General features: G+C 36.0%; 1 protein-coding gene across 4 annotated transcripts in view; it reads left to right on the forward strand.

The window, feature by feature from the left end:
* The window catches only part of map7d1b (MAP7 domain containing 1b), a 53,109-nt gene that overhangs the window by 30,524 nt on the left and 2,024 nt on the right, over positions 1-20,561 (forward strand). Inside the window, exons 3-18 of one of the 4 annotated variants that reach the window (XM_016477934.1) lie at positions 1,553-1,621; positions 1,966-1,986; positions 4,626-4,789; positions 5,637-5,745; positions 8,386-8,490; positions 12,332-12,451; positions 13,703-13,845; positions 14,152-14,282; positions 16,257-16,495; positions 16,652-16,934; positions 18,032-18,191; positions 19,493-19,597; positions 19,733-19,783; positions 19,878-19,926; positions 20,051-20,129; positions 20,223-20,455. In XM_016477934.1, coding sequence (XP_016333420.1) covers positions 1,553-1,621; positions 1,966-1,986; positions 4,626-4,789; positions 5,637-5,745; positions 8,386-8,490; positions 12,332-12,451; positions 13,703-13,845; positions 14,152-14,282; positions 16,257-16,495; positions 16,652-16,934; positions 18,032-18,191; positions 19,493-19,597; positions 19,733-19,783; positions 19,878-19,926; positions 20,051-20,129; positions 20,223-20,455 — 2,061 coding nt within the window. The remainder of the gene's footprint in view (positions 1-1,552; positions 1,622-1,965; positions 1,987-4,625; positions 4,790-5,636; positions 5,746-8,385; positions 8,491-12,331; positions 12,452-13,702; positions 13,846-14,151; positions 14,283-16,256; positions 16,496-16,651; positions 16,935-18,031; positions 18,192-19,492; positions 19,598-19,732; positions 19,784-19,877; positions 19,927-20,050; positions 20,130-20,222; positions 20,456-20,561) is intronic. The other 3 variants (XM_016477935.1, XM_016477936.1, XM_016477937.1) reach the window with 3 other exon arrangements.

Here is a 20,561-nt window from a genome sequence, read left to right on the forward strand (position 1 = left end):
ATTTATGATTATATATTATATATATATATTTATTTATTTATTTATTTATTTTTGTTCTATTACTAGTAATTTGTTTTATTTTAATTCCATTACTTTTCATACATATATTTATATTTACCATTTTAATTAAACAAGTGAGATTTCAGACTTTTTTATTTTATAGTTGCTTTTTCATATATACTCACTTACAAGAACCATTTAGAATATAGAGTAAATTTTCTCTTTTGAAAATGTAAAAATACAATTTTAGGAAAATATTACTGGTAAGTTCAAAATTATCACGACATTTGTGATAAAAACCTGTACAGTAAAAGGTTGAAAATGAGAAAACATATTGGATGAATCCATACACCCTCAGCATTGTAGACCACAATGTATGTTAACATCCATGTCATCAGACTAACTTTAAAAAGACCCTTTTCTAAATTCATCCTAATCGGACTGTTGTGGCAGCAAGCCAAGTCATTGTTCATGAAGAGGGCGAGACGCTGAAACCCAGCATGACCGTGCATCAAAGCATCGAGCGAACCTTGGGCTGTGTGTGTTTGGGGAAGGTTTGCAGAGTGTTCTCGAACAGTCTCGAATGTATAAGGCTTAATCAAGTCCTTTTGATGGTGGGCGCGGGGCAGACCGGTTGCCATGGCAACAGTTTGATTAGTTGAAAAAGCGTTGCCTGTATATTGCATTACAAGGAGGACACGCTTAACGAGAAGAACGGATAGATGAAACACTGATGCATGAGTCTTAATTGAATGAACATCCTTTACATGTGACTGTGTGATCAGAATAATACCTGACTCACCACATTTCTCTTCAATGCCTTGAGTTAAAGCACCTCTGCGGTTAAAGAGCTGGAGTCACACTTATCTTGATTGAATCAATACACTCCTGAGGCTGAGAAGAAAATGGAAAATGTCAGTTACAAGCCTCTAAATACAGCATATGTCTTACCGTGTCAGCCAGCTCTCATCAGATTAGAAGCGACATACTTTACACTTTTTGTAGAGTTTTACAAGTCTTTCCCCCCAAAAGTTTAGCTAGAATATCATCATTTTTTCCATTTCCTCTGTATTCCTTAGAATTATAGAGGTTGTTTTTGCTACTATACCTTTAAGACTACTATACAAAAATGATAACTTGTGTGTGTTTTTAAAATATATATGTTTTTCAAATATGTATGTGTGTGTATAATTGATATTTAATTTATGTATAATTACAATTTTTGAATTTGTACTTAATTGCTGCTGCTGTCAAATCACTGTTTACTTAATTAGTAGTTTATTCTATCTTAAGTTTTATTATCATGCCATTGCTTTTGTTAATATTTGTATTAATATTACATTTTTTAAATAAAGACATTTTTCCCCTAAATATCAATTGGAATATCAGTGGTATTGGTATTGGCTACTAAAATGTTGGTATTCATTTGCATTTCATACTTTTGCATGGTATTTCATTTGCAAATGACATGCTTATGTCGATATCAATTTTACTGTCATTTAAAAGGTATGAAAAGTACATTTTAAAGCGTTATCTGCGTCTTCCTCAACAGATGGGATGAGTTCAGAGCAACGGCAGAAACAAGCCAAAAAGCGGCGAGAGGAACGGGCCAAATATTTGGGTGAGACTTTATAAACACAGCTTTTGTCCCGGGACACGTTCAGCCCTGTAGAGCTAATGATATGCTTATGCCACACAAAACATTTATCTAGCAACTGAAGAACATATCAGTATAAATATATATACAGTTAAAGCTACTGGGACTACAGAGTCTGTGTGAGGCCAAATAATAATTAACCCAATTATATACTATTCTCATGTGTAATTATGCAATCAAACTTTTTAACTGCCAATACAAGGCCAACTGGTTTCTAATGATGTTCAGCGAGAAGCCAGAAGCATCATTTAAAGGTAGAAACTGACGTGACTGACAGATGTGCTTGTGATTTGTGTTTACTGCTGCAGAACAGCGAACTCAGGAGCAAGGTAAGATACGTCACGCGATCAATCATTTGATTAAGTGGATCGTTTCCATTTATTTCATGCCCTGTGATCTTTTGAGTCCTTTTGTTTTTCACCTTTGGTTGTGTCCAGTTTGATTCAGTATTACTTTGTCCACAGTTAAGGAATATTATTTTATATTAGTTATATATAATACATGTAATACAATGTAAACATTTTTTAACATTTATTGCAGCACTGCAAATACACAGGCTGTTCCATGCTACAAGTGATTATGAAATACAAGCATATTTTAGCATTTCCATGTGCACCAGGCTTCATTAATCAATGCATGTGTCTCATATTCTCCACTTTTAACTATCTGATAGATCCCTGCAGGCACAGGGTGAAAAACGGGCCATCATTACAGTTCATTAAGCAATGCCTCTCTCTCTCTCAGATTAGCTGTAATTACGTTTGCCATTAGCATGATTAGCCTGCTTGGATATCAGCTCACTTTCAGCTGTACAGACGCAGATAAACCACAGTTTCTGGCTGTCCAGCTGTTTATCGGTTCCACAAGTCCAGCCTTGCCCCTCAGCAGCAGACTTTACATAAAGGGGTTTATTGTAGTCTGGGATGAAATGTCTTAGCTTGACAAATGCTGTGTATACAAAGACATAAACTTGGCTTAGCTGTTAGAACGAAGCGTGCGTTGTAATGCCGGATTGCTGCTGCACGGAATTGCATAGAGAACAAAATCTATTTTTCAACGCAGTCGCACTGTCATGTAGCATTTTGTATGAAACTAATAGGATTAGCAAGCACTGCTTAGCTCGCTAGCGGTTCACTGCAGCTGAGACCCAGTGGTTTAAAGTGAAGGCTGAGATCATCTTACTTTGAAGGATATAAAACAGAATTGTTGTATAATTTAGAAAGGATTGAAGGATTTTATGTAATTGGATTTAGAGAAAGTCAGAATTACACATGATTTTCTCAGTGCACAAACTACATGTCTGCTAGTACACAGTTTTAAAAAGTCTACATAAGAGACTATTTAAGATAATGTTAAAAGTGAATGTAAAGCAATATAAAATGTAATGAACATTAGGCAAAGAGCGTATTTAATACTCAAAAAGATAAAAATACATACTGTATGTGAAACTGAAATTTTGTCTTGATTTTATGTAGTTAATAATATATACATATAGTATATACATATACACACATGCCTTATACTTGTCACTGCAATGTCACTGCATTTCCTGTGGTATAAAGCGGATGTGCCTTTGAAATGAAACAGGTTAAAGTTAATAAAGTGGGTCGCCCCACAAGGATCTAAAGCGATGTTGTGATTGGAAGCAGTTCCTCTGTGTTTGTATTCCTCAACTCAAATCCCATCTGGACTGCTGTGTGTGTAGATTTAGTTATGGTTGAAGGACTGAAAAACAGGAAATTCCACACTGTGATGTCTTGTGTGTTCCTTAAATCGGGCCTGTGAGCAGAATGCATCCAGCTGCCACACAGCGTGCTTGGGGTTTAAAATAAAGAGCTTTGATTGGTTTTTAATTGTTTTTGAAGTCAAACGACTGAAACCACATGACAGAAAAATGCTGTTTTATTAGCAGTTTCATTTTCCTCAAGCACTGGATTTATAAATATAAAAATCCAGTTCTCAGTGGAATGAACGTTAATGAATGTAAAACAATCAGTTCTGATTAGAAGATAGGAAATTCGCATAAGAGATATTTTTAATATCTCATTTATTTCTGCCGGACAGTAATGAGATTTTTTGCTAATTTGAGACTTTTGCTGAAGTTTCCTGCTTTTCAGATGTTTTTCTTGAAAAAGACTTCAGTGTCTCCTTGAGGTTTTCAGAAAACATCTCAGTGCCTTTGAATATGCTCAGATTTGGACAGACCAAAGTCTGCAATCAAGATTATAATCTTATTTGTGTCTATTTTTATTTCTCCTAAGGATTTTTAAGAGTAACATATGAGGGAAAGACACTTAAACAAATAGTTAAATAGACAAAGATGGAAATTTGCTGAAAAATTTGCTTACTCATTCTCATGTCATCCAAGATGTAGATGAGTTTTTTCTTCATAGGAGAAATTTAGATTTGGAGAAATGTAGCATTACCATTACATCACTCTCTCACCAATGGATCCTCTGCAGTGAATGGGTGCCGTCAGAATGAGAGTCCAAACAGCTGATAAAAACATCACAATAATCCACAAAAAAAATCCACAGGATTCCAGTCCACCAACATCTTCTGAAGCAGAAAGCTGCGTGTTTGTAAGAAACAAATCCATCAAGACATTTTTTAACGTCAAACAGTTGCTTCTGGCTAAAATACAAGTCCTCTATGGATATTATTGCTTTCTAAAGTGAAAAGTTGTCTCATCTGAATCAGGAGAAATATGCACAAATCAAGCACCGTTTACAAGCAAAAACAAACCAAAAGAGTTCTAAATAAAATATGCCAGAATTTGTCCAAATCTGTTCTGATAAAGAAACATACTCATCTACATCTTGGATGGCATGAGGGTGAGAACATTTCAGCAAATTGAGATTTTTGGGTGAACAATTCATTTAGATGAATTGTAATTGAGAACTCTGACAGAAAATGGCATAAGTTACAGCAGGCAGCATCACTCAAAAACTCTCTCTGTTCCTCTCAGCGGCCAAGAAAGCTCAGTGGTTGGAGAAGGAGGAGAAGGCACGGCGTTTGCGCGAGAGCCAGTTAGAGGAGCGCAGAAGGAAGTTAGAGGAGCAGCGACTGAAGACGGAGAAACGAAGAGCTCTACTGGAGGAAAAACAGAGACATAAACTAGAGAAGAACAAGGTATGGAGACACCATGTGCTACTAGTTGCAACCAAAATGTTAATTGAGACAGCATGACAAAATTTCAAAGAAAGGTCCATATATTATAAATATTCGATGCATAAATAATGTGTGAGCTAAACTTATAAAAAAAAGCTTATTAAGTTTCAAATTATAAAACAATATTCATACAAAATTTAGAATATGCATTCAAAAGTTTGTGGTTGGTATGTTTTTTTTTTGTGTGTTTTTTTTTTTAAGGAAATAATTATATTCAGCAAGGATGCATTAAACTGGTCAGAAGTTACAGTAAAGATGTTCATCATGTCACAGAAGATTTCTATTACGAATAAATGCAGTTCTTTTCAACTATTCTGAAAAAATGTATCACAGAAAAATATTAATCAGCACAGCTGTTTTCAGCATTGATAATAATAGGAAATGGTTCTTGACCTGCAAATCAGCAAATTAGAATGATTTCCAAAGGATCACGCGACACTGAAGACTGGAGTAATGATGCTAAAAATTCAGCTTTGCGTTACGGGAATATATTAAAATGGAATACAGGCATTTTAAATTGTAATAATATTTTTGTAATATGTTACTGTTTTTACTGTTTTTACAGATTTAGTGATCATAAGCGACTTCTTTCAAAAACATAAAAAATCTAACTGACCACAGACTTTTGAATGGTAGCATATACTGTTAAAAATGAAGATGAAAAGTGTTGTGAGACTTTCTAATTGTCAAATTGAGTATGTCCCTAGTTTAAATTTGATGAACTACCAAATGAATTCCTGTACCAGGAATATAAGTGATTCAGAATCTTATTAGGATGAAAAAAATGATTGTCTTGTTTTCTCTGCAGCAGAGGTATGAATCTGCCATAAAGAGGTCAACCAAAAAAACGTGGGCTGAGATCCGTCAGCAGAGGTGGTCATGGGCCGGCGGCTTGAACCAGACCTCCCGCAGAGAGAGTAAGTGTCATTAGTCAAACCTTACACCCTCATACAACTTTAAAGTCTAGACTTATCATTACCTTTCAAAACTATACTCAGGAACATAAAGCGAACCTGATATAAGCTTGGAAGCTTTATATGTTGACACAACTTTGCATTTGACTTCAGCAGTGCTTGTTCTGTGTCCATATAGATGAGTTATAGCAGTCAGTTTGTCTTCAGTGCTGAGATTTTACTGCTGTAGATGGTTAATAGGCATCATTTTTTGGTTTTGCTTTTGTTGACCCGCTTTAAATTCATCTTGACATCAAACGTGAAGGAAGAAAACCATCTTATGATGGTTTCGCCACCACAAAACTTGCTAATCATTGGCATCAGCATCATTTATATGGTTTATTTTTTGTTTTTCTTTGGTTTTTGTATGTTTTTTATTCTTTAAAACCATTTTTTGTCTGGTTTGACTGGTGTAGCTGTGCTAGATATACTGTAAGTAGGTAGAGGACTGTGATAATACAACAATCACAATCTCTTGTTAAGGTGTGATTTTTTTCTATATTATTTGACCAAAGAGCTTAAAAGAGATGTCATATTGGGATTTTAAAGGGGTCATATGATGTTGCTAAAAAGAACATTATTTTGTGTATTTGGTGTAATGAAATGTGTTTATGCGGTTTAAGGTTCAAAAAACACATTATTTTCTACATACTGTAGATTATTGTTTCTCCTCTATGCCCCGCCTTTCTGAAACGCGTCGATTTTTACAAAGCTAATCGGTCTGAAAAGCGAGGTGTGCTGTGATTGGCCAGCTATCCAGTGCGTTGTGACGATTTTACAACGAAACACACGGCGGGCTGAGTAAGCGGAGGCCGGCGGGCTAGAGTGAGAAACGGCCGGCGGATTCGATGAAGGAGCCTCCGGCGGGCTTGCGGCAACCACATGTGGCGACCCCGGGCTGGACTCCGCTGATCAGCTCCAGGATGACGAAGCGGATATCGTCCTCTTTTGGAAGGCCAAACAAAGTAGTTTCGCTTTCACAACGAAACACACAGCGTCTCGACACGGCGGCAGCAACAATACTACAGCGAGAATAAAAGTTACGCCTTCTTTCTTTGCGTGAACATTTGGGCGGCGTTATGCAAATCTTCCCACATCGTGACGTAGACGTGTTAGAACGAGCCGTTTTAGGTTGGCGTGGTTGACTCTTAACTTTTATAAAGAATATCTCTTTGGATTTGAGACTTTAGTCTTTGCAACTTTACAGATCTTCTTTATGCACCAAGAGCTTGTAACACTCCAAAGAGAAAGGAAAAATTGAAATCGCATCATATGACCCCTTTAAAGGGAAAGTCCTCCCAAAAAATGAAAATTATGTCATCATTTACTCCCCCTCATGCCGTTCCAAACCTGTATGACTTGCTTTCTTCTGTGGAACACAAACAAAGATATTTTGATGAATGTCGGTAACCGAACAGTCTTGGTACACTGAGATATTTCTCTAAACAATTATTTTGTGTTACACAGAAGAAAGAAAGTCATACAGGTTTTAAATGATAACAAAATTTTTTATTTTTGGGTAAACTATCACTTTACCATCACAGTGATGGGCGTTGATGTGTCTACTGTATGTATGACATTGATTATAACGTAAAGACAAAAAGAAAAGCCTATTCTTTTTCCTTATATGATGATGTGTCTACAGTGACCAGTGTGTTACAGGAAGTGATGTCTTGTTGGATCACTTTGTACAGTGCTACCCTGTTGAAAAGACCAGATCAGACCAGTATGAAAAGTCTACATGCTGTTTGGAGTTGGTAATGGTGGATGACCAACAGGGTTTTTATGGTTAAGAAGCCATGCCATGCTAGAAACCATCATCCATAACACAACACATGCTGGTGATAATGCTGGTGTTTTCAGTAGGATAGTGCTGTTTTATCTAGATAGTCTAAATATTGTATGCCATTCAAATTTCTGGGGTCAAAAATATATATATATATATTTTAATTATACTTTTATTCAGCAAGGGTGCATTAATTTGATCAAAAGTAGACATGTATAATGTTAGAAATATACAAAATAGCTTCCACAAAAAATGAAGCAGAGCAACAGTTTTCAAGATTGATAATAATGATTCTTGAGCAGCAATTCAGCATATTAGAATGATTTCTGAAGTATCATGTGACACTGAAGTCTGGAGTAATGATTCTGAAAATTCAGCTTTGCACTGAAGAAATAAATTCCATTTTAAAATGTATTCAAATAGAAACCTGTTATTTTAAATTGTAATAATATTTCACAATTTTACTGTTTTTACTGTATTTTTGATCAAATAAATGCAGCCTTTGTTAGCATTAAGGTCTTTTTTTACAAAAACAAAAAAATCTTATCAACCCCAAACATTTTTGAATGGTACTGTTTTGGTTAGCATTCACGTACTTTAAAAGTTAGTCATCATATAAAAATGGTGTCAATGGAATCTAATGTACATCTTAAATGTACGATCATCTTACAAGTTGGTGCAAGAGTGACCCGCCTCCTTCAGCTCTCCCTCTGAAAGTCTGCATGACCCTTCCTTCGGGAAAACCAGTATCGCGCTCCCTCCCGCCGTCGCTAAGGGGGTCGGTATGAACGCTCTGCTCTCTGTGTTGCGTTCTGCAGGCAGATGCTCGGCCTCCACGGTCAACCTGCCGCGGCAGACGGAGCCTGTGATTAACAACAGGCTGTCCAAGTCCTCGGCCACGCTCTGGAACTCGCCCTGCAGAAGTAAGAATGGAGCGGCTCCCGCGTTTCACCTCCAAAAACCCCTCCCTCCAAACCCTCGTCTGGTTTTTGTTTTCTCATGAACTACTTTTGATTTGCTCATTTCTGGTGGCCTGCTTGCCTGTGCCTGTGCCTTGTGATCGATGGTCATTCTCACACCTTTCCCTACCCCACAACCCCCTCGTTCTTGTGTTGCATCATGGGTAATCTCTTCTTCCGTGCACTTTTGATCAGTGCTCACATTGTTGCATCATAGTCTGTGATGGTTATTTATCTGTGGTCCAGTAAGTGGTGAAAATATCTGTTTTTATTTCTTTTTTCTTATTTTTGTGTTCCGTCATCACTTTCAGTCTTTGGTGTGGGTCGGGATGCTGGTGGTGGGTTTTTAAACTAAGTGTGTGATTTGAAAGGCTGATAACTAAGTTAGAAGGTGCAATATGGTATATGCTGCTTTAATGTGATCTTAATCATTTTAATTGGTTGGTTAATAATATGAATAAGTGATGTTGTGAAATGTATCTGGCTGTGTTCAGAATGGAATGCTTGCATACTGCTTACTGTATACTGCTCATTATAAACTGTATGGAAGGATGGAAACTTGAATTGATTAACAGCTTAACAGCTTCTGGTCACTTAATGGTTGTTTTAACAATTCTTTTGCTTTTTTTGTGCAATAATATGTCCTAACTAGACTACCATTAAAAATTTTAGGGGGTTGGTATGATTTTTTAAATTGATTTGAAAATATCTTATGCTCACCAAGGCTGCATTTATTTGATAAAAAATACAGTAAAACAGTAATATTGTAAAATATTATTGCAATTTAAAAAAACTGTTTTCCTTTTTAATTTATTTTAAAATGTTATTTATATGTATATTATATATTCCTGTGATGGCAAAGCTGAAGTTTCAGCAGCCATTAATATTGTGATTCTTCATTTTTTTTCTCTTTTTTGTGCAAACTGTTTCTTTGATGAATAGAAAGTTAAAATAGAGTATTTAAAATGAAAAACATTTTTTAACATTATCAGTGTCTTTACTGACAGTTTTGATCAATTTAATGCATCCTTGCTGAATACATTTCTTTCAAAAAATGTTTAATCTTGCTGACCCGAAACTTATGAATGGTAGTTTATATACAAAAGCAAAAAAGTTACACAAATGCAACTCAATAAAATCAAAAGCCCTGCCAGAATATTTTAGTATTCAGCATGTGTATGTTTATTTCTACAACCGGTGTCTAGTCATCGGAAATAAAAACAGTTATTTTCCACAATTTTAATCTACTCTTGTCTGTCAAATTAAAGACAAGAGGTCAGAAATCATAATATTCATCATCCTAGAAATCAGTATGAGCACATTGTATTGTGAGCTTATATACTTTACACAGCAAAAGTTAGTGTGCCATCCTGGTGTTATATACGGATAATTTACGTGCTACGCACAGTATACATGCTAGAATCTGCAGAAATAGTATTCTGAACTTAGCCTCATTTTAAGTTTCCTGTCCGAGGAAATAATGGGGTTTCTAGAATGCTGACTTCCACATGCAGCGGAACGTACCAATGATAAGTCAGCAAAGCTGTGGCTATGCAGATGTGTGTAAATCAACATAATAACAGCATTGTGCACCGCATGGTAACTGTGGAGCTCATGGTCTGTACTTATTTCCCTGTCATTAGAGATGACCACTCATCTCAGAGTGCACTTTATGCTGAGATTCAACACATGATATTTGGGTTAAACATATTTTAGCTTATACTGTTTGAGGTGTATTTTTTTGCATCAAGCTTCCTGTAAAAATACCATATTCTGTATTAGTTTTTAAAACATATAGTATAAAGAGTTTATATCCTAGATCATGATCAAACCTTCTGTTAAAGTAGTTCAGGCAACAGCACAGTTTGCCGCAGTGGGGGAGAAAAAAAGGCAGCTGTTGCCTAGCAACAGCCAGTGACCAGCCGTCACGAAGTGTTGTAAATTTTCTTGTGTTGCTAAAGTGTCAGATCGGAGCACCACCTTGTTGCTACATACAGAAAAAGGGTCCATTTTTATACACAGTACCGTTTTAATGTTGTGTGATTGCAAATACGACATTCAGAGTGGGTTTCTGCCTGTTTGTGCCTGAGTGGGAAAGAGTGTATGCGTGTTTGTAGAAAAGGAGCGTGGGAGAAAACGAGACCACAGATTCATTTCTTCGTCACGTCACTTGTTTTTCTCGTGTCTGTAGAGAAATGTCTTTCAGTCATCTGTGTGACAGCACAGACTTCATTTTAATGTGCTCTCCGATTATTAACACAGCAGCATCCCATAATTCCCTCAATAAAACCAGTTTTAACCCGTCTTTGAACCCATGAACCATTTATTCTGGTATAAGAGTGCTGTTCGTCTAGACATGCTGTTAAATCGTTCATAGGAAAGAAAATTTATAAATAGTCTCTAAAATATCTAAATGTTTCTCCTAGAGAGCAATGAGATCAAATGAAGAGCAAAATGCTCAGATTTGTCTCCTCTAGAGGTTTATAATATCTCAAACTATGTTTAGCCTGGCTGAGAATACTAAAGTCTGCGATCAAAAGATCTCAGCATGAACTCAAAGTTGTCTCATATTTCTTGCCATCTACTCCACCATTTAAATGCTTTTAAAAGATGTCTTATGCTCATCAAGACTGAATTTATTTGATCAAAAATGCAGTAAAAAATTAAAAATATTATTACAATTTAAAATAACTGTTTTCTATTTGAATATATTTTAAAAAGTAATTTATTCCTGTGATGCAAAGCTGAATTTTCAGCATCATTACGCCAGTCTTCAGTGTCACATGATCCTTCAGAAATCATTCTAATATGCTGATTTTCTGCTCAAGAAACATTTCTTATTATTATTGATGTTGAAAACATTTAAAAACTGATAATATTTTTACATTTTATATTTCAAGATTCTTTGAAGATGGTACCTGAATGTGTCCTTGCTGAATAAAAGTAACAATTTCTTACTGACCCCAAACTTTTGAATGGTAGTATAAATTATCGCTCTGTACTATACTAGTTACTGCATTCTTGATTTAACCAGCATGAGTAATAGTACTGGTTAAATCCACTAATTAAATTGAAACTTCAACTTCTTTGAAGTTACAATGATCAGATGAGCAAATAAAGTGTGTGAATGTGTGTAAGTACAGCAATCTCAAAATTCACAATAGTGTAGGTTATGTGGATTAGAAGTCCACAAACATGTCCAGGTCGTGAAATCGCTCACTCAATGAAGGGCCTGAGGATTCTTCTGCTTCCAGTAACAGCCGCTCTGATTGGTCAGACACCCTGTTGCTGGATGTTATGGTGCGTTCAAGTCATGTCGGATAAATCGTATTTACGAGTTGAACGCACATGAATGCCACCACAAAGTCGTTATTATGAGTGGGAAACTCAAAATTTTCTTTAAGCCCCGAGTTTCCGAGTTGGGGGCGTGTCAATGAGAAACATGGCGGAATCGATGGATGCAACGTCTGTAGATTTTTCCGTAAATTTTTGTTTAAATTGATAGTTTAGTTCTCCTATAAACTTAAATTGGTCATGTTCTTGTTACGCAGCTGAAATCCAAGTAAAAAAATGCAGACCCTGTTGTATTTTCTTGTAATTTATTAAAAGAAGGTACACCGCCATCTTGTGCCGACTAAACTGACTTGAACGCACCTGACGTCGTAATTACGATTTGTCAACTCGTAAGTACGAACGTCCCAGGAGGACTTGAACGCAGCATTACAGCCAGCACTTCGGCCCTTTGTCGAGTGACCTGCGGTTTGTGTCCACATGTGTCGATGCTAACAGCGCCCTCTTGTGTCAGCCCGCAGCTTGCATCTGAGCCCGTGGGAGAGCCGCATCGTGGAGAGGTTGATGACGCCCACCCTTTCCTTTCTGGCTCGCAGCCGGAGCGTCGCCACCCTCCAGAACAGCAGCGACCCCCGTGAGTTACACATCACACACAGATAACATGTCAGGAGCTTGAGGTAATGGTTATACTCACTACAAAATACATGCACACCCATGTAATGAGTTAAACACACATCATAAATGGGCCTCGTTGAGAGAAAACAAGCAGTTAAACTTGTCTGCTGAAATCAAACAAGTGAAAAAAACTTTCTGTCTATTCTATGTGCATTTCATTAGCCTCAGTATAAAATGAAGCAATTTAAGTCCCAAATGGAGTCTGTTTATCTATTTGAGCTTAGTATGCACTGTTTTTAATCGACAATTTTGTTTTCTATCTTTAGGGTCTCAAATGAAAGTACATAATCTTCAGCAAATTACCAAATCTGAAGATTTTCTTTTTGTTGTTCAGAATAGAAATACTAGCAAACTGTATATCGCACAGTATGTACTATTGTACAATTTAAAGAAAGTATGTAAAACCGTATGCACTTTTACCTTCAGTATACAGTTTGAACATTAAGATGCTACATCGTTGTCACATGATCTCATTGCATAAGTACATTTATATAATATCCAATTATCATTTTTTGACATAAATATGGTTATTTAGCTTTTTTTCCATTTTTGTGTAAAAATGCCTTGCTTTTTGGCTGTTCATCTAAATCAAGAATGATAAAAAAAATCATAGTTAATGTATTAAATTGGAATATATTATGCTCTGTTCGAGGTGCTTTGTTTTTATACCCCACATTTCAGAATCAATTCATGCTTATAGAAATGTTACTTAATGTTCACAGTATAAATACTGCATAATGACAATATAGTAGTATGCTAAAAGACTGTTCTGAATATAACACATCATCTGTATGTACACTGCTGTTCAAAGGTTTGGGGTTGGTAAGATTTTTTTCAGCATTGATATAATATTCTTGAGCAGCAAATCAGCATATTAGAATGATTTCTGAAGGATCATGTGACACTGAAGACTGGAGTAATGATGCGGAAAATTCAGCTTTGCCATCACAGAATTACATTGCATTTTAAAATGTATTAACTTAGAAAACAGCTATTTAAAATTGTAATATTTTACAATATTGCTGCGTTTTATGGTATTTTTGATCAAATAAATGCAGCCTTGCTGAGCATAAGAGGCTTCTTCTTTAGAAACATAAAAAGAGATCAACCCCAAACTTTTGAACATTAGTGTAAGATCTCTCAGTTGTGTTTTGAACAACAACAGCAACAAGTGAGTGTCTCTAAACATCATGTCTCTGTCTGATCTCAGATCAGTGTTCCCGCTCTGCGTCCGTATCTCCTCTGACGCCCTGCTCCCATCATCATCCTCACCAGCACAGCGCTGAACGCTGGAGGGTCTCGGCCAGCACACCTGACATCACACAACGCCAGCAGAGACGCAACTCTACACCGGTAAATACATGCACATAATAACCCGCTCACAAATGTAGAATTATTCATATAATAATGCTAATATGCACTAACGTGTTTTGATATTTTATTGTTTTTGAAAGAAGTCTCTTATGCTCATCAAGGCTGCATTTATTTGATCAAAAATATAGTAAAAAGTAATATTGAGAAAATAATTTGTACATTTTTTGTTTATAAGACATTATAAAAGTCTTTGTCACTTTTGAAAACTTTTAAATTACATAAATAACAAAAAATCCAGTTTGTCCTGATTTGACTTTGAAATGATCCATCACTGTGTTTACTTAGTTTGAGAAAAAGAAGAAAGAAAAGAAAGACAAGGAACGAGAGAACGAAAAGGAGAAGAGCGCTCTGTCTAAAGAAAAAGTGGAGAAGAAGAGACCGTCCCAATCCATAACCAGAACGAAAACAGAAGCCAGGTGACTCTCTCTCTCTCTCTCACATACACACACGCACACACACACACACACACACACACACACACACACACACAGCACATGCTCTTTAAGCTGCAGCAGGTTAAATTATTGTGCGCTCATGAGCCAAAGAGAGGCTCTGATCCAGCTCAGCAGGGTTTCTAGCAGGCTGTTGGGTCTTTTCAGGCCTTTGTGTTCAGTTGCTTTGTGGAAAAGTGATCAATTAGCCATTATAGAATTAAGGTTGTACTCTTATTATGGCCAGTCCATGTCCTGCCTGATTGCTTATTTACACTGTTTCTTAAACAGCCACCAATTTTCCAGCATAATTTGTTTCCTCACTGTGAAAAAATCCACATTATTGCTAAGGCAAACATCAATATTATTATTCAGCTTAGGGTTAGTAAGTATTGTTTTCTGAAGAATTGAATGAAGTGAGTTTATGGTTAAACAAGAAAAAAATATATGTCAATGGGCTAAGAAAAACAAACTTAATTCAAAGAGGAAAAAAAAAATTTCTTATCCTTCTGACAGACATATTTGTCTTGGTTTAAGCTTAAACTCACTTAATTTTGATACATTTTTCAAAAAAAGCAAAACTTAATATCTTAAGTCATTTTTTATTCTCAATTAGATCTTGATTTAACTTTTTAGTGGAAAATCTGTTAAAGAAATACAGTTTTTCTCAGTCGCTTTGGTGCATTTCTTGAATCATCCTTAATATTTGCAAAAATGTATGTGCATTTCTCAAAACAATTCGTACAAACAGCACCACAGACAACCAGTTCAACTATTTTGCATTTAATGACTTATACAATGAACTAAAGACTAGCTGTTTTGAGGGGTAAGACTATTGCACAGAACACTATATAATACATTTTGAGCAACATGACATTAGCAACTGATCATGTAGGAAACCGCAGATAAATGTACATAATCAATTGCATGAATGTACCAAAGCAATCGCAGCTTGTTCAAAAGAAAGAGAAACTGCTTTTTTGATGTGCGCAAGTGACTAGATGATGTGGAGGTTGAACAAGTAGTTTTGAGAATTTCATTTCTGATTTGAGAAATGCGCCAAAGCGACTGAGAAAAACTGTAAATAAAGAACTAAATAAAAACCAAATCTAAAACTGAATTTAAACTAAAACTGAAAAAAAATTGAAAATATCAAAATAATGTAATGCAAAAATCAAGACAAAAATACTAAGTGACTAAGTAATATTTTCAGTGTCGCTAGAAAACCAGCCCAAATATCAAAGCTAAAAACAGAGCTTCATCACCTAAACAATCTACCAAATAAAACTAGGTAAAACTTGGTAACTTACTAAAATAAATTGAATTTAAAGCACTAAAATTACTAAATGGACAGAAATAAAAACCAAAACTGAACTAAAGCTAAAATTAATTAAACCTAAATAGTAATATTATACATACAGTAAATAGATAGATAGATAGATAGACAGACAGACAGACAGACAGATGATAGATAGATAGATAGATAGATAGATAGATAGATAGACAGACAGATAGATAGATAGATAGATAGACAGACAGACAGACAGACAGACAGACAGATAGATAGATAGATAGATAGATAGATAGATAGATAGATAGATAGATAGATAGATAGATAGATAGATAGATAGATAGATAGATAGATAGATAGATAGATAGATAGATAGATAGATAGATAGATAGATAGATAGATAGATAGATAGATAGATAGATAGATAGATAGATAGATAGATAGATAGATAGATAGATAGATAGATAGATAGATAGATAGATAGATAGATAGATAGATAGATAGATAGATAGATAGATAGATAGATAGATAGATAGATTAAATTGAAAGCTCAAGATATAAAAGAAATGTAATAGAAATCAAGACAAAAATACTAAAGAAGAAACCCCTTTTTTTTCAGATTTGTTGGTCTATACTGGGATGTTTTCTTAAATCTCTTCTCTTTTTAGCCCAAATATCAGAGCTAAAAACAGAGCTTCATCACCTGCGACGTCCAGGAGTCGCCCCCTCTCCCCCAATCCAGTGGTGTCCCCCAAACCACCCTCATCTGCGGGCCGGACTCCTCCTGGCACCAAGACCCGGCCTAAACGGGCTCAGACTCCCGCCCGCATGCAGGCCCCCGCCGTTGCTGCTGTCGCCGTGGAAACCAAGGAGCCCCGTCAGGCTGACCCTCCCAAGGACACAAAGAGTGAGTGTGATCGTCATGACGACCGGTTTGCTCTCAGATAAATCAGTGTGACGGCTCAATGGATTTCAAGGACTTTTTTTCAGCTTTAATATGTATAAACGAAACGTAAGCATTTACTCTTCTTGATGGACTTTTCTCCTGTTTTTTTCTGTTTAGCTGCTCCCAGTATTCCTGACATCACCGTCTCGTCTGCTCCTACCACGCCCCTTACTCCCTCTGCGCCAATCACAGCAGCTCCTCAGACACCAGAGGCGGCCAATTTGGCAGCCACACCTTCCCGATCACTCTCTCCTGAGCCCGGCCCTCCGTTCGCCAAGCCCACGGCTGGGACCAATGATCCCGAGGAGGCGGCCCGCGTGCTGGCAGAGAAGAGACGTCAGGCCCGTGAGCAGAGAGAGAGGGAGGAGCAGGAGAGACGAGAGCAGGAGCAGAAGAGCAGGTCAGTTGGTTATAGACTGCTTTGGTCTTGCATAGCCAACATAATGACCAACCCACTTTTGCAAAGAAAGAAAGATCCTGCTGGATTGACATTTAAAATGATCACTGCGGGGTTATTATTGTTTGCTAAAACAATTTTTTTTATGGGTGGGGGGGCAAAATATAATATAAGACCCTAACAAAACTGACAAAAGTACATAGCAAAATTATAAATAAAAATAAAATGAATAAAAAAATGTATTTTAAAAATAAAAAATATATAAAAATAAAAACTAATTCAAATTTTTAAGATAAGTTATAATATTAAACTAAACTATAATAGTGTACTAAAATACTGATATAACACTGGTTGATAGAATTTCTGTAGTTTTTTTAAAACAGTGAATTTCTATGACTTTTCTAGTTCTTTATGATTATTGGATAAGGGTTTTTAAAATCATTTTATAGATGCTCTACAAATTCTTGCAGATGAAATATTTTAGAGCTGATCGTAATTACATAAATGATTATTAAATATAATAAATAAAAAGATGGTATTAAATATACATTTATATTTTGATTTAATAATTCATTAGACTGTGATTTACATGATTTTGTAAAAGATCATTTCCATGACTTTTCCGTTCGCCAGACAGCTCATAAATAATCCATAGGTTTTCTTCTCTGAGCAGTGATATTTTAGTATCATTGATTTAGCATATTTAGTATATTATTATTTAAGTTGTAATATTATAATTTTTATTAATATTTAGAATTTATTAGTTGTATTAGTTATTTTGATATTTTCTATTTTTTATTTAAATTTTAGTTCAAGTTTTTGTAATTTTGTTGTTTTTTTGTAATTTTTATCATTTTGTTTTAAATATGTCTTTATAGTTTATTATTATTTATATTATAAGAAATGTTGCCTCCTGAGCAAATGGCAGAAATAACGTTTTTTTTTTATATATTTTCAGTTAATGTTTGTTTTATTTCAAGTAACGAAAAAGTTTTTTCATGGTTTAGCTTTAGTTAATGGTAATAACCCTGCTTCCGAGATGTTGAATGCGAGTGACTATTCGTATCTCGTGGTGCTAACACTGCCTCATCTTCATTCAGAGCACTGCGTGAGGAGCACGCCAGACGTGAGGAGGAGGAGAGGAGGCGCAGGGAAGAGGAGGCGCGCTTAATGGCAGAGCAACAGCATCTGCAGGAGGAGAAGGAGGAGCAGGAGAGAGCACGAGCCGAGCAGGAGGAAAACCTGCGTCTGCAGAGACAGGTGAGCAGTGCTTCATGGGTAATGGAGACCATTTATGACAAACATCTCAAGAATATTTTCAAATCCATCTTCAGTCTTCAGTAAAATCATTTGAATACAAAAGACCTTCAAGGCCTCAAGGTGACCGAGGCACAGGCAGACAAAAGGACATTAGCTTGAGTCTCCTCTCCTGTGGTTCAGGTCTGTTGAGGTCACATGAGCCTGCGGGCGACTCTCATCTGCTGTCCTTCACACAGAGCCCGTCTGACACCAAGCCTGTGTTCTGGTCTGATTTGATCATGCAGGACAGGCCTAATGGGTCTGTCTGTGGCTCTCTGGACTTACAAAGCACATCTGTGGTGTCTGAGCAGATCTAAACTGTGACCGAGAACACAGATATATATAAACAGAATGGACTTGATGCCACATCTGCACTTATAGGCTATGAGATTAAACAAACTGTTTTAATGCATTTATGCCTATGATTCAGTATGCAGTCCATTTTTTGATATGCAGTAGAAAGATACTGTGTCTAGGTGAGGAATATTCAAATGAATCAAACAGAGGGAATTTTTGGCTGCTGCTTCCCCCTTGTGGTAAAGGAGTGAAATTAAAACACAACCAACTATTGATGTGATCATTGCCTATTTTAGTATTATTTATATACTGTTAAAGTATTTATTAATATTTTGAAATAGCTTTTATTTTTATATTTTTAATTTTAGATGTAGTTGTAAATTTTAATAATTTTGCTATGCTTTTGTCATTTTTGTATTTGTTTTAAATATTTCTGTATAGCTTTTTTTTTTTTTTTAGTAATTAAGTACTTCAACTTCAACATTTCTAAAGGTTAAAGTTTATCTATTATTTATGTATTTATTTTCAGTTTTCGTTTAAATTTTAGTATAAGTTTACAAAATATAAGTTATTTTGTTTAAGTAATTTTAATAATTTATGTGTGTTTTTGTCATTTTTATTAGTTTATATAATATATATATATATATATATTTCTATATAGCTTTAATTTTTCCAGTTTTTTAGCAACTTTTTAGCACTTCAACTTATTCTGTTAGCTACAAATGCAATATTTCAACGTTTTTTTAAGTTGGGATGTTTCTGCTAATATTTCAATATTTTATTTCAGCTTTTAGTGTATTCAGCATTTATTCAAAACAGTTTTAATTTTAGCTTTTGTTAATGATAAAAACACTAATGTTGCCACCGTACTGGTTCGTGGTGTCATGTCAAAGGGCTTCTGGGTAATTTAGAGATGTTTAATGCATGTACTGTATGGGTAATGAAGTTTCATATGTCTTTTCCAGCGAGAGGAGGCCGAAGCCAAAGCCCGAGAGGAAGCAGAGAGACAGAGGATAGAGAGAGAGAAACACTTCCAGAAGGAGGAACAGGAGCGTCTGGAGAGAAAGAAGGTAAAGCAAGAGACTCTGCAAATGCTTTTACTGAAAAAAAAAAGAATCTCGTTGCTTTCTAGGAGAAACACATGAGATATTTATATGATTTTCTCTTCCTGGGGGTTTGACTAACATCTGTGTTCACCTTTCTAGCGTCTGGAGGAAATCATGAAAAGGACTCGTAAGAGTGACGCAGGGGGACAGGTGGGACACATCTGTGTTTTTATTGAGTCTGAATTTGCTTCACACACACACACACTGAAAGGAAAATGAACTTGCTTTATTTGTTTCTTCGCAGAAAGACGTTAAGGCTCCAGCTCAAGTGAACGGCAGAGTCTCTGACAGCGGTAAAAACTGATTTGTAGTGTTGTGTATGCGATGTTACTCTTAAAAATAACTCTTTACTCTGTTCAAAATGTTGTAAATGAGTTTACATGAAAAATATAATGCTGTTATTCTCTTGTCTTGCAGTAATCCAGAAAAATCCGTCAGAAACTCTGCATAGTGGTGCGACAAATTTTAACCAATCACAAGGAGACATGAAAATGAGGTAAAGTTGCGCAGTTAGGCATGATTTGAAATGTACTGAGAGATGTTTTGTATGTTTTGTTGTTGATGAGAATTATACATGTTTCTTGCTCAGCTCTGTGTCCTGGGACGCGGCACCCGTCGTTAACGGCGTCCAGCCCACTAAGCATCAGAATGGACTGTCCTCCAATGGAGAGGCAGCAGACTTTGAGGAGATCATCAAGCTGTCCAATCACAGTGGCAGTGGAAACAGTGGGCAGGGCCAACCTGCTGACCCAATCATGGCCTTTGAGGGAGGGGAACAGTTCATGATGAAGGCGGGGCCTATGAAACCTCAACATGTGGCAGGTAAGATACTGGATATTATTAGATTAGATATTGTATTTTGTTAAAGGGGTCATATGATGCGATTTCAAGTTTTCCTTTCTCTTTGGAGTGTTACAAGCTGATTGTG

Source organism: Sinocyclocheilus anshuiensis, unplaced genomic scaffold (assembly GCF_001515605.1).
Source record: "Sinocyclocheilus anshuiensis isolate Anshui unplaced genomic scaffold, SAMN03320099.WGS_v1.1 scaffold1524, whole genome shotgun sequence".
Taxonomy (NCBI): Eukaryota; Metazoa; Chordata; class Actinopteri; order Cypriniformes; family Cyprinidae; genus Sinocyclocheilus; species Sinocyclocheilus anshuiensis.